Source organism: Crassostrea angulata, chromosome 2 (assembly GCF_025612915.1).
Source record: "Crassostrea angulata isolate pt1a10 chromosome 2, ASM2561291v2, whole genome shotgun sequence".
Lineage (NCBI taxonomy): Eukaryota > Metazoa > Mollusca > Bivalvia > Ostreida > Ostreidae > Magallana > Magallana angulata.
Genome location: NC_069112.1, coordinates 66,856,170 through 66,870,240, shown reverse-complemented (window position 1 = coordinate 66,870,240; position 14,071 = coordinate 66,856,170). Strand labels below are relative to the sequence as shown.

The 14,071-nt window shown below is 31.6% G+C and overlaps 1 protein-coding gene across 1 annotated transcript in view; it reads right to left on the bottom strand.

Moving 5' to 3' along the window:
- The window catches only part of LOC128172651 (neurogenic locus notch homolog protein 1-like), a 201,606-nt gene that overhangs the window by 135,618 nt on the left and 51,917 nt on the right, over positions 1 to 14,071 (bottom strand). Inside the window, exons 6-8 of the mRNA XM_052838426.1 lie at positions 1,991 to 2,104; positions 1,523 to 1,636; positions 823 to 936 (exon numbers count right to left, since the gene is read on the bottom strand). Of these exons, the coding sequence (XP_052694386.1) occupies positions 823 to 936; positions 1,523 to 1,636; positions 1,991 to 2,104 (342 nt within the window). The remainder of the gene's footprint in view (positions 1 to 822; positions 937 to 1,522; positions 1,637 to 1,990; positions 2,105 to 14,071) is intronic.

The window sequence follows — 14,071 nt, the reverse complement described above, 5'->3', positions numbered from 1 at the left end:
TTTTCAGCTTTTTTGACATTCCCCAGCTCCTTGCAAAGGATTTAACCTTCCATACCGTGCGCATATTGCAAAATCAGTGTCAGAAAATTTACTGTTTTATTTTTACATCTACAAAGTATTATTCCCTATATTTCTTACGGAAACCTATAGTCAATTCATAGCTCTACAGAAACAGTTAGACTGAAATCTACACGCCCCGTTTATCGATTGGTCGAAATCTACAGCTGCTGAAACTGAGAAGAAATTGACAGGACAGATATAGACACGTCCTGTTTATCGATTGGTCCAAACCTACAGCGATCTAGAAAAAATCACGGACTGCACGAAATAATCATGACGATATCAGACTCGTAGTCTCACAGGAGCCGATTTGGCTGTTTCTTTTAGCTAACTTACTTACGTACATTGATAGTAATTAAGTGAATTTTATTTAATCAATTTATCAATTAGCTAAAAGAAAAATGTTAATATAAACAATAAAATGCTTTTTTTTATGATTCATTCGGGTTATGAAGGTAGCGATCAATGCAGAAAAAAATTACATAACCCGGGTTATGTATTTTTTCTGCAATGTCGCTTCTTTCATATCCCGAATGTTTAAATAGTCTACCATGTCCCATTTACCTACTTTTCTTGTTATTTAACTCCCTTTTGTAACTTGCAATTCCACTGTGTAAAGTCAACACAACAGCCATAGTCGCAAGTTTCGTATTTTGCTTCTGATTCTCAGGTATATTACATAAATTCTAAATTGCATAAATTGTACAACTATTATAATATCTCTGAGAGAGAGAAAGAAAGAAAGAGAGAGAGAAAGTTTACCTTCATTACAGAGTGCACCTGTGAATCCACCTGCGCATGTACACGTGAAAGATCCATCGTTGTTACTGCATGTTCCTCCGTTTCGACATTGGTTATTCAGACATTCATTTATATCTGAAATGTTTAAATATGTTAAAAGTTAAAATATGTTAACTGTCAGTATCATAAGTCAGACATTAAAAGAAACATTGTATTAAAAAGGAGAATGATTATTACTGTCTTACAAAGCACATCGCAATCATTGTATAAGGAGAAATTATAATGTTACGCTATGTGTTTGAATATACTGGCATAATAAACATGATTCAAATCTAATCAATACTAGCAATGCTCTAATATATAGTTCGAACTAGTCTGTTAAGAAGGTGTTTGTGCTTCGCATAATTCGTTATTTCTCTTGATGTACGTAACTTTGCCATAGAATATCCTCAGCTTAATAATTTTGGCAAAAAAGCCCCACTTCCCAACAGAATAAATATAGATAACAACCGTACATACACATGTACATGTATCCTTTTTTACAGAGAGAAATTACACAAGAAAATATGTTTAAATTTCTCCTTTAAAGATTTACTTAAGCGTCTACTTAAAAGAGAAAGAACATATAAATGTTATAGACTTTGTTGACAATATCGACATTTTAAAACATATGTTCTCCACATTTAAAATGTAGGATGTAACACAATTTCTAGTTCCTTACCTTCATTACAAACTTTCCCGGTCCATCTGGCGTTACATGTACAGGTGAATGAGCCGGGTGTGTTTGTGCACTCGGCTCCATTGAGGCAAGGGACTTTCTGGCACTCATCAACATCTTGAAATATTTAAATGATACTTAAATGATTGCAATGATTTAATCAACAACAAGTTTCTTATTGGAAACTCGGTTGTTTTTCTACATGCGTTGACAAGACAGCTGATGCCTAACTTTGTCGTTTAAGTATAACATAACATACTAGAGCCGGAGTATCGAGTTTTGTCTTCTTTAACGTTATTTGGTTACCTTGACAATATTTTGCATCTCACGTTTTAAAGCTGATTGAAAAGAAATAAAAATCGATCTTTAAAAAAAAAACCCGACCAAAATAGAACTACAAGAAAAGACATGTAAGGCTTTCAGTGCATTATTTTCTACTGATAATCATGTTAAACATCAAGCATTCCTTACCTTCATTACAAACTATCCCGGTCCATCTGGCGTTACATGTACAGGTGAATGAGCCAGGTGTGTTTGTGCACTCGGCTCCATTGAAGCAAGGGTCATTCTGGCACTCATCAATATCTTGTATGAGATATTTAAATGGTTACAATGAATTAATCAACTGCTAATTTTCTTAATGGGAAGGTGGATGTTTGCTACATGCGTTTACATGACAGCCGATGCCTAACTTTACCGTTTAAGTAAAACATACCATACTACAGTAAACAAAATTCATAAAAAATTTCATATATGTAGATATGAATGCAATGGTTTACGTATTTCATTATTAAAGAGAGTTGACCTTTAAAAAGGTTATACACGCTTTAGTGTGTAATTTTTTGCGAAGTTGTACATGTTTCATTTCATAATCATTGGAACATTTCAATTGTCAATCATTGTATTTGCTAAATATAACTATTTGCAAGCATTATGCATAATAACACTTTCACTGCGTTGTTCTAAACTGTTAGCATTTCTGGTGCTGTGAACGTGGCTCAGTACTCGTGATATCGAAAAAAAATAATAACCCCGTTTCATTTTACATTTTGTGTTATTGAAAAAAAATTCAATTCATGGTTTCATTTACATGCATTTAAAATACCATTTATCATTCAAAACTAAAGCTTGAATAATTTACTTCCTCCCGTACCATTTTAGCATATTCACCTGTACAGACAATGTTGTATTTCCATTCCCCGTTTGACTGACAGTTCAGCTGCCCTGAACCAGACTGGTTGTATCCTTCAAAACACGAGCCGTGTATCCTCCTGTGTAGACCAATGGCGTCCTCTCGTTTTATTGAACTCAAATTTATTCCGTTTTGATCGGGTATTCCACAATCTTATGAATTAAGGCACATAATAAACAGTGAAATTTTACATTAAAATTAATGTGATCAATACCTATGATAAGAGGCTAAATCTTACTTTTACAAAAAGGTACGACAATGTTGTAAATTTCTCTAGTCTATTATGATGTTTTCTTCAACTGACAGTTAGTTTAATAAATATTTAAATCTAACAACGTAAATTCCTGGAAGTATTACAGTATATTGTATTCAATTAAAACATAATACTTGTTTGACAAACGGGCTAAATTCCGTTTAGACGAGTTCTTGAGTTTTTGTCAATATGCATAAAAAAAACCATGCAATTAGGTACATGACACATATAGATTTTTAATAGTATTTATTTGCATTAAAGCAAGTTACTGGATGATTTTACCTGACAAAACACATTCAAAGAATTTGTCATCGGAATATCTCTTGTGTTTACATGTCTGGTTGATTTCACACGTTGAGTTCGAACAAGCTCCAGCCAGCTCCTAAATGTCAATGGTGAATCTTTATTATTAAAAAAAACCCTTAAACTTTAATTTTAATGTTCAAACGTGCAATTAATTAGATATGAAATATGATAGTTTTGGATGGACTACCTTAACGAGTATAATAATGTTCACATGTACTGATTGTTTGACTAGGTAAATTAGTTAGTACATGTACGTTGGAGCGACGCGTTTCTTTAAACAACGCATGCGGCTATCGTTGCGCGCAACACAGCAAAATTTAAATATATTCTAATTAAATCAGTGGTTTAGAAAATGGGCTATTTAATACACTTTTTTTGCTAAAATAGAGCAGTCGAAGCCCAGTACGATAAAATCACCGGGTTTGCGCCGAATATTCAAATATTTAAATGATTCAAGTGAAGTGTCACTCCATGAGTTGCATTTAAATCTGCTAAGAGAAAAATTGGGATATGACATAAGGTAGCTCGCGGGTTTAATGATGTCAAAGTATGATTCGATCATAGACACCAGCTCTTATGTATTTCTCATATAGCTTTTGGTTTAGGCAGTAGATGACATTTTATGGTTGAATTTTATGTTACATCTCCGGCGTCTGGACCTGGATAGATTTTAATTATCTATATGCTTAGACAGGTTTAAGATTTTAACTCAAATAATATTATAGATTTGGAGCTGGTTATAAAATAACGTAAATTTTGCCCATCTCTTGTGTATGTTTACCTTGAGTATTATTAGGTAAACAGTAGATATTTAATATTTTGTGGTAGGATAGGGCAGTTATTTCACGAATGAGGCAGGTTTTTTTTATTATGAGAAAATAATATAACGTCAGGTGCATAAGGATTCCACGTAGAAAGAGTTTACCATATAAGCTAAATCATATGTGATGAATTACATTTCATATTTCGCAGAATAAAATGAAGCATTCAAAAGAGCCCAAATGTAGTCTATACAACTTTTTAATTAATAACTGATTAAATTTTAAGGACGGTGCATATTATAAGTCACTTTGTTCTATTGAGTTATATTGGTATACATTTGAACTGTTCTATATAAAATATGAACTTTATGGAGTGAAACTTGTGCATGCCTCCCTATCTTACAACTTAGAATTCTCAAAGATAGATTTACTGTCAGATTTAAGATGAAAATAATACATTAATCTAACACAATATTATTATAAACTTATTCTGTCCATACTTTTGTGGCAATTCTGCAATAATTGAGTTTCGTGAAAAGTAAAGTTATTGTATTCTTGATAAGATATTTTTTCTATTCACAACATTATTGGACATCAACTTTAAGGTGGCTTAATAAAACTTGAAATAATTTCTCAAACTGGTAAAAAATTACTCGATTACGATAGATAGATGATGTACCTGAAGCAGGAAGGCAAGGAGTAGGAAGCAACCCAAAAAAATTAATTCTGAATTTCAAACATAATTTTTTAGTATTATGGACATTATATTCAAATTTGGTTCCTTTTCGTTGCACAAAGAACCATTATCCACACGAATATCGGTATTTTGCGGGACGGAACAGAATTTGAGATAACTGGTGAAAAAATGTATATTTATACGTTTGAAAATGTTCTAGTTTCTTAGATGTTGTATCAGTAAATGAAAAATTATTCTTACAAGTGTAATTATTTTCATAAAATATTTAAAATGGTTGTAATCAGATATTTTTTTTTATTTTTTTTTATTGTGGTGTTTACCTTGAAATGCATGATTTTTGAAAAAATGGTAATCAATTTCGATGAATGGATGTTATTATTATTTTTTTATTTTAATAAGCCATGATTGTAAAAATCCATTTATGAAAATATTATCAGTTCCCTAAAATAGACCTCATTCTCGTCTGTGTTGCTTTTTTTTTTAAACAAAGAGAAATATATACAGCATAAAAAAGAGTATTTGTAACATTACTCATATTTCAATAAGTTTGAAAGATTCCGTTCCGTTCCGTTAAATACCAATATCCACACGGGTAATGGTATTTTGCGGAACGGAACGGAACCGGAAGAAAAATTTCAGAAGTAAGGTAAATAATGAATTAATATTTAACGTTTTCCTTGCGAATGTCCTTGGTATATTTTAGAATTCATCTTAATGTAGAAATAGGCATTGTGTTTTTGCTAGCTTGAGTAACAAACTTGTAAACTCACCCGTGTTAATAACATATAATGGATTAAAGAATGAAATAAAAGTTGACGTTTTACACAACACAAGCACACAAACGCTGGAATGATATGCACATACGCAAGATGTGTGAATTGATGAAATGGTTTGTTAGTTTGCTTCATTTATTTCGAAAGAATATAGAAACGGCGAGAAGTTGTTATAATATATTTCATATTTTAGTAAGCTTGAAAGATTCAGTTCCGTTCCGTTAAATACCAATATCCACACGGGTAATGGTATTTTGCGGAACGGAACGGAACCGGAAGAAAATTTTTCAGAAGTAAGGTAAATAATGAATATTTATCTTTTTCCTTGCGAATGTCCTTGGTATATTTTAGAATTCATCTTAATGTAGAAATAGGCATTGCGTTTTTTGCTTGCTCGAGTAACAAACTTGTAAACTCACCCGTGTAAATAACATATAATGGATTAAAGAATGAAATAAAAGTTGACGTTTTACACAACACAAGCACACAAACGCTTGAATGATATGCACATACACAAGATGTATGAATGGATGAAATGGTTTGTTAGTTTGCTTCATTTATTTCGAAAGAATATAGAAACGGCGAGAAGTTGTTACGATATGTTTCATATTTTTGTAAGTTTGAAAGATTCCGTTCCGTTCCGTTAAATACCAATATCAACACGGGTAATGGTATTTTGCGGAACGAAACGGAACCGGAAGAAAATTGTTCAGTAGTAAGATAAATAATGAATTAATATTTAACGTTTTCCTTGCGAATGTCCTTGGTATATTTTAGAATTCATCTTAATGTAGAAATAGGCATTGCGTTTTTTGCTTGCTCGAGTAACAAACTTGTAAACTCACCCGTGTAAATAACATATAATGGATTAAAGAATGAAATAAAAGTTGACGTTTTACACAACACAAGCACACAAACGCTTGAATGATATGCACATACACAAGATGTGTGAATGGATGAAATGGTTTGTTAGTTTGCTTCATTTATTTCGAAAGAATATAGAAACGGCGAGAAGTTGTTATGATATGTTTCATATTTTAGTAAGTTTGAAAGATTCCGTTCCGTTCCGTTAAATACCAATATCCACACGGGTAATGGTATTTTGCGGAACGGAACGGAACTGGAAGAAAATTATTGAGAATAGAGATTACTTTATTATTTTTAATCGATGTTACGCATAGATCCATTGAGTTTGGTTTAAATCTCAAATTTATATGTTCATTGTCAATCTTGCATCTGAAAAAAACCCAGTGCGTTTTGGGTTTATTTAGGGAAAGAAACGTGTAATGACTTATAGGGCAATGCGTGGCATATTTCATGTAATACACATGTGGTGCTTTAAAACATCAACATTTGAGAGAAAAAACCTTCCATATAAGACGGGTTTAATTGAAATAATGGCGTTTTTTTTTTAATTTCAGTTTCCCCGTTAGGGGCCTCTTAACTGGTTACGTTCCGCAAAGTACCAATAGCCCTCATCAGTTCCTTCCTAGCTTTATTCAGTACATCACGAACAACTGCAAGCTTTTTTTTGGGGGGGGGGAGTAAAAGAAAAACCCCTTTAAACAAAACTGCCCCCTAATGTTACAATACAAGTGACTCTGTATTCCTTAGTGCTATCAGATCAGATATGAGAGGACGCATCGTATCTTAACCTGATAAGGTTTGGATTGAGTAATTTGTCGGAAATTGATTTGGTTTGAGTAACTACCGAACTGGTAAACAATTTATAGCTTTTAAATCTTTATTCTAATATAAAACTAAACATCGATAAAACACATTTAATTTTTAATATTTCGTGGAAATTTACGATAAGATAAATTGATCACGATAATTTTGACTAAAGTCGTTGTGAAGCAACGAGAATGTTTTTAGCTGCAGATGAGAGTCGAAAAAACAAGTTGTAATGAATAATTAACATATGTGTTTTTTACTTTTACAATAAATAAACCAAGCTTATATTAAATAGCAATATGCCTTACGTCAACTACAACAGCGCACAATATTAAATTGACCTTTAATCTCTAACAATTGCAGAAGATGTAAATAAAATGGGGACATAATTATCTAAATAATTTCTAAAAAGATAATAAAAGGTAAATATAATGGTTAATCGGTTGCACACCAGTCCTGCTTAATTTGTCGTTTTGATAAATTATAAAAAGGCTTTGTACGATCTGTCTATGCTTTGCTTCCAAGTGCGCTGTTACGTTGTAGTTACCCCATATAATATTGTTGGTTATGTGCAGATACCCGATGGGCGTGGTCTTAATGACACGAGGGAGCGTAGCTCCCGAGTGTCGTTATGACCACGCCCATCGGGTATCTGTACATAATCAACAATATTATATGGGGTAAGTTACTTGTACCATAGTTTACGATTATTCATTATATCTTATTATTATAGTTATATCGGGAGTGCACTTGCCTCTAAACAAAACGGTGCCAATGAGCTGGTCTTTATATATGTACAATGTACTTCGTGAATTTCAAAATTGACTTTCTATTCCCGACAAAGATTAATTATTCTTCATTTTAAAAGAAAAAAAATCATAGTTTTCTTGAATAGATCGACATTTCATTGTTATATTTTTATTTCATATTCATTCATTTTCCGACCTATAGTATTTGCTTCAAAGAATAAAATCTTTTAACACAATTTCATATGTACGAACCCTACATGCTTCTGTTTAAACGATTGAAATCAAATTTAAATTGATGAAGGTAATTAGTTTTTCTTTTTTGATACTCTGTATCAATGTATGTTTTTTATAAGTGGCTGAAAAATCATGTACATATATATTTTGAACAAAATCAATCAATAAGCAAAAAAAAAAAAAAAAAATTGAGAAATGTATGTCGCGAAACCGTGAGTGGTTAATGTCAAATTCGATTGGCTACCGCTATCCACTCTGTTCACAAAACAAGTTTTCTATTCAAACACTTTCCTATCACGTGATTGATTTTCTATAAAACCTTAAAACATGATACCTCTAGTTTATTTAACACGCGTTTCTCTACTTGTCCGCACACATGGAGAGGAATATTAAAATAGAGTCTCTCTGACAAAGCCATTGCCGATATTGTTTTGTCTCGAGCTAAAATTGAGCTTTATTGGACGAACTAAGTTAGTCGAGTCATTTATCCGTGTTGAGTTTTTGGCAATTTGATCTGGAGGAACCTTTTACTGTGGAGTAACATTTTTATTTTATAATCAGCAGAAAAAAATATAACTTAGTATTACTTACCCATTTTCACCGCTTGGGGTTTTCTAAATTAAATGAGTATGGCTTTCATGATTCGATAAAAGAATAACTAACTTAAAAGGATGTACATTAAGAGTCAATTTGAAATATCATTTGAAAAATAAGAATATAATGTAACCTACACCTCTGGGGTTGATTCCATTTTTTTTCCACCTCTTCTGCTGTGTCTTTAAATAAATGATTAATAGTATTTTCTATCAAATATTCAGATGTCCAAAAATGTACAAATATTGATAGGAAAAAAACCCTAAATTGAGTGTATTTTGATTCAGGAAAATTAAATATCTTTTTAAACTATTGAGTTTGAAAACTTACGGGCAAGGACAGCTGTCAAGCAGATCTTTAATTCTGTCGAGAAGTTCGACTACTTCAACTTTACAGATGCAGATGCATTTACTGAAACATTTAATTTTTAAAAAATGAGTATATTGATCAAGGGTAAATTGGAACACTAATTGCAATTAACTGCTTCACTAATTATAAATAACTAACCTCGCCATAGTTTTTTAAAAGTAAAAATCCAATAAAAATAATGAACCTTAGCTGATATGAAGGACCTTAGAAAGGGGACAGAATTAATGCTTTTTAATGATTTTATAGTCCAATTCCAAAGAAAGAAATCTCATGCCTGGAAATGATTGGTTCAAAGTGTATAAAAGATGTGATGTATGAAGAGGTGGGGGGGGGGGGGGGGGGGGGGTGATAGGGGGAATAAAACATAAACATTGGATAAGAAGGTCCAACCCAAGATCTGTTTTACGGGTGAATGCAGAAAGCTATAAACTTAACTTGAAGAAGTAATGTTTGGTGTTGTACACCCCCCCCTCCTCCCCTTCACCCCCCCCCCTTCCCCTTCCATAAATATTTCACCACCTGATAATAAGTTAGTGCGTTCTGTTTTTTGCGCAGAGGGTTAGATTGTCAGATTTTCATTAGAATAAGGGGGTTACAACACCCTCTCATATATAATGAGAGCAAATAATTAATTTGCAGCCATAGATTATGTCATGAGTGGGTAGAAAACAATACTACATGTACATTGTTTCAGACATTAGTAATAGCGGTATCAGAATAAACTCCTAGGTCAACAAAAACGAATCACCTATTGTATGCACTGTCGAAAGACAAATATCAAAGTCGAATAAAATTGATATAAATAAATCGTAGGAACTTTTTCTCTTCTCTTTCCCGCAAAAAAGTTACCAAGTGGAACAGTTGGAGTTATTCACATTTTCTTTTCATAATGATTGTGATAGTTATTTTACATGTATTTCTCGGGATATGTTTGTTTCAGCACACTCCACCCTGTGACTGTCAAAACGATTTGGGAATTGACTACTGTCGCCATGTACGGGCATGTCCAGAATTTGTATCAACTGCCCAGGTGGAATGTGCGATAATTGAAATAATTTTGAAAGCAAACACATCGCTTGACCAAATAATGATCCACGGGGAATGTAGAAACATGTCGGTATACAAGCGATTGTGCATGTATGCAATTAAGCAAATCGTATTGCGGCCTATCAGAGAGAGTTTCCTTTGTTCAGGTAATTATATACTTAAAAAACTGAAGTGTGATTGGTGAGAAGCAAAATTACTGTACTCGAGTGTTAATTTATCTGTTAAGGTGATATTTTCGATTTATTGTATAAGTAATTTAATTTGAAGACCTATTTTGGAAACAGTCATTGTATTTCGGAGTTGAATTCTATAAAAATTGCGCAAAATAAATTCTAAAAAAAAATTAAAAAATTTAAAAAATTCAAGAAATTGGATTTCAAAAGTTTTGTTACTATTCGATCGGAATAAAACTTTTTTTGGTCACATGACCTCTTCTTTTTCTCTCAAATCTGCGAACCTTCCTCTCTGTGCAATCACCCGTGTGACGCGTGACACCGTTATCAGTCATTCCCTCATGGCGTGTTCACTGATGAACGGGCGTGTGTTGTGTAAAGGTACAGAAATTTTGTTAAATCTCACAGATCATTGTAAAATTCTGTCTTTTATGTCAAATGTTTAAACGCTTTTTTTTTAAAATATCAAATCTTTGATGCAAATGAAGAGGAAAATTAAACTTTATCTGTAGATTTGACCACGACGATGAAACCGGGGCTGTTGGAAATCACCAGCGAGAAGCGTGAGTAATCTCTTCTTTTTGTCATTGTATCTTCTTTTTAATTAATACCGTTAATTGGGCGATTTTGTTTTAGATTTATGTTAAAGTTTCGTGGAAAAAACTAACATTGCATTACAGTTTTGTTTTTTCCCACGCGTTCGATCGTTTCGATCGAGCGCGCACACGAACAGGGTAAAAATGAAATATCTTTATTTTAGAGATTGAAAAAATTAAGAAATGAAAAAAAACTTTTTATTGTTGATGTTGTGTATACACTCCTCTGTTCGTGTGAGTGGAATTGAATATTATCGAGCATGTGCGGATCTGAAAGGGAGTGAGGTGGGTCCCGACCCCCCCCCCCCCCCTTCTATTTGAAAAATGAAAAATAATTAAATTTATATGGTAAAATTGTTGCAAATATGCCTCGGACCCCCCCCCCCCCCCCCCCCGGCAAACAATTATCCTTTGGAACCCCTCCACCCCCCACCCCCCCTGTGATAGTATTTATTGCATTAACCATAACCTTTGCTACATATATATATGTGTGTGTTTTGAGAAGAAAAAATTATCATTTCATTTTTGCTGCTGATCAATACCTACAACTGTTCTACAGATAATACAAGTAAGTAAATAGTGTTCAGATATTTATGTCTTATCATTATTCATTTAACTTGATGTTTTTTTTAACCAAAAAGAAAAAAATATTTACAGAATTTCATATTATTATTTATAGGAGATGTCTATTGAAATTGACAATATCCTCTCTGATTTCATGATTGGTAATAAAAAGCTCAGCATTATTGAGCAAGGGAGTGAAGTGTTCATAGAACTTGAAGTGGAAGATGCGGTCCACAAGTGTGTGAGCATGGATAGAGGAAAATGGAAGTACTTCTGTGATCATTTAGAAAAAATCAAATTAGCAGTAAAAAACTATCTTATAAGAGCACGAGAAGGGACATATGCCTTACATTTAGGTAAAAACCTATTTGTAACAGTAACACATGGAGTACCATGTATTGATTTTAGAAAATGGTATTTACCTAAAGATGGAGGATTTTTGAAACCCTCACTCAATGGAGTAGCATTGAAGCTGGATGAATTTGAAGCACTCATGGAAACCTTAATAGATATAAATGATGATATCCCTTATCTTGATAGTGTAATTCCATGTCAATATTCTCATCACAACGAGCTTAACTGTCAACATTGCACTCAATCTGCTCCAATGAACTGAACAGTTGGAATACAGTACTCATAACTTTTGTGATAATTATTTTATTATTAATCAAGTAATTAAAATTAGTTAATATCTGTATTTTCAATATAATATTTACTGAAATTCAAACAAAGGAACTGGGGTTGAAATGAATTTATGTATTGATCAGTTGCAAAGATGAAATGATCAAAAAAAAAAACAAAAAAAAAAAACAATCATTGTAGATGTACTTCGTTTATTTCTAATTGAATAAAAATTATATGTTCACTGTATATCAGTATTCCTTTTTTTTTTCTTAAAGCTGAACATGCACTATCGCCACAAAGAAAAACTTTCTCCTATACTAATTTAAAACAAAGACATCAATATAGAGCTATGTTCATCCTTTATCCAACAGTGAAAAAAGAAAAAAAAATGTTCATTTTCCAAAATTTCCATGGTGTATTTAGAAAAAACTACAAATATGTCATACAAACTGTGCATCACAAAAAAAAAAAATTGGGAGTACAAAGAAATTGAGTTATAACAAATGTTGCAAAATTATTCCTGAGTTACTTCATATACAAAATTGCACCAATTTATTTAGTAAAACATGAAATACAAAATAGTTATAATGATATGAACTTTTTGTTATGCAAAACAATCACAAAAAAAAAAAATAAAAAAAATTTGGGAGTACAAAGAAATTGAGTTAAAACAAATGTTGCAAAATTATTCCTGAGTTACTTCATATACAAAATTGCACCAATATATTTAGTAAAACATGAAATACAAAATAGTTATAATGATATGAACTGTTTGTTATGCAAAACAAAAAATCATTTTCCAAAATTTCCATGGTGTATTTAGAAAAAACTACAAATATGTCATACAAACTGTGCATCACAAAAAAAAAATTTTTGGAGTACAAAGAAATTGAGTTAAAACAAATGTTGCAAAATTATTCCTGAGTTACTTCATATACAAAATTGCACCAATTTATTTAGTAAAACATGAAATACAAAATAGTTATAATGATATGAACTTTTTGTTATGCAAAACAATCACAAAAAAAAAAATAAAAAAAATTTGGGAGTACAAAGAAATTGAGTTAAAACAAATGTTGCAAAATTATTCCTGAGTTACTTCATATACAAAATTGCACCAATATATTTAGTAAAACATGAAATACAAAATAGTTATAATGATATGAACTGTTTGTTATGCAAAACAAAAACAAAAGAAAAATTAAATATATACATATATATACAAGTATATAACTAAAAGAAAAAACAACAATAAAGTTACAAAATATTCTTGAGTTAGTTCATATACAAAATTGCACCAAAATATTTAGTAAAACAAAATATGGCAGACTGTGAATATATTGCATAGTGTTCTTGTGTAGAGAAGTGTACAAACCAAAAATATTGTAAAATATATGAAAGCTTAAAATTACATTACCACACAGAGACAACAAAGATTTGTAGAAGTTATAAAATAAGAGAAGTTATTAAAATACCTGACATGAGAAGAGGATATAAAAAAACAAATCTTGCAGTAAAATATGGTTCTTATCTCACTCATAACTAAAGCCACCAAATTCACTTGTAATCATCAATATACATATATACACAAACACACGTTGAGAAAAAAAAATGACTGATTTTTTTTTTTTCTAATAATCAACCTATCATTAAAAAAAAAGAAATTGAAGAAAACCAAGCACTAAATACACTATTTTATCTTTCAAAGTACAAAAAAAAAAAAGAAGTTTTAAAGTAAACCAATCGGATTGTAAACCAAGCATTAATTATTTTTCAGAGTGACCAAAAAACAATTGACTGAATATATATTTACATTTGCTGATGTAATATCAGGTAACCTTAACCATCACTTCATCTAACAAATTTACTTCTAAGTAAAAAAAAAAAACAAACAAAACAAAACATATATACAATAACACACACTGAGAAAGAAAAAAAAGGGGAGT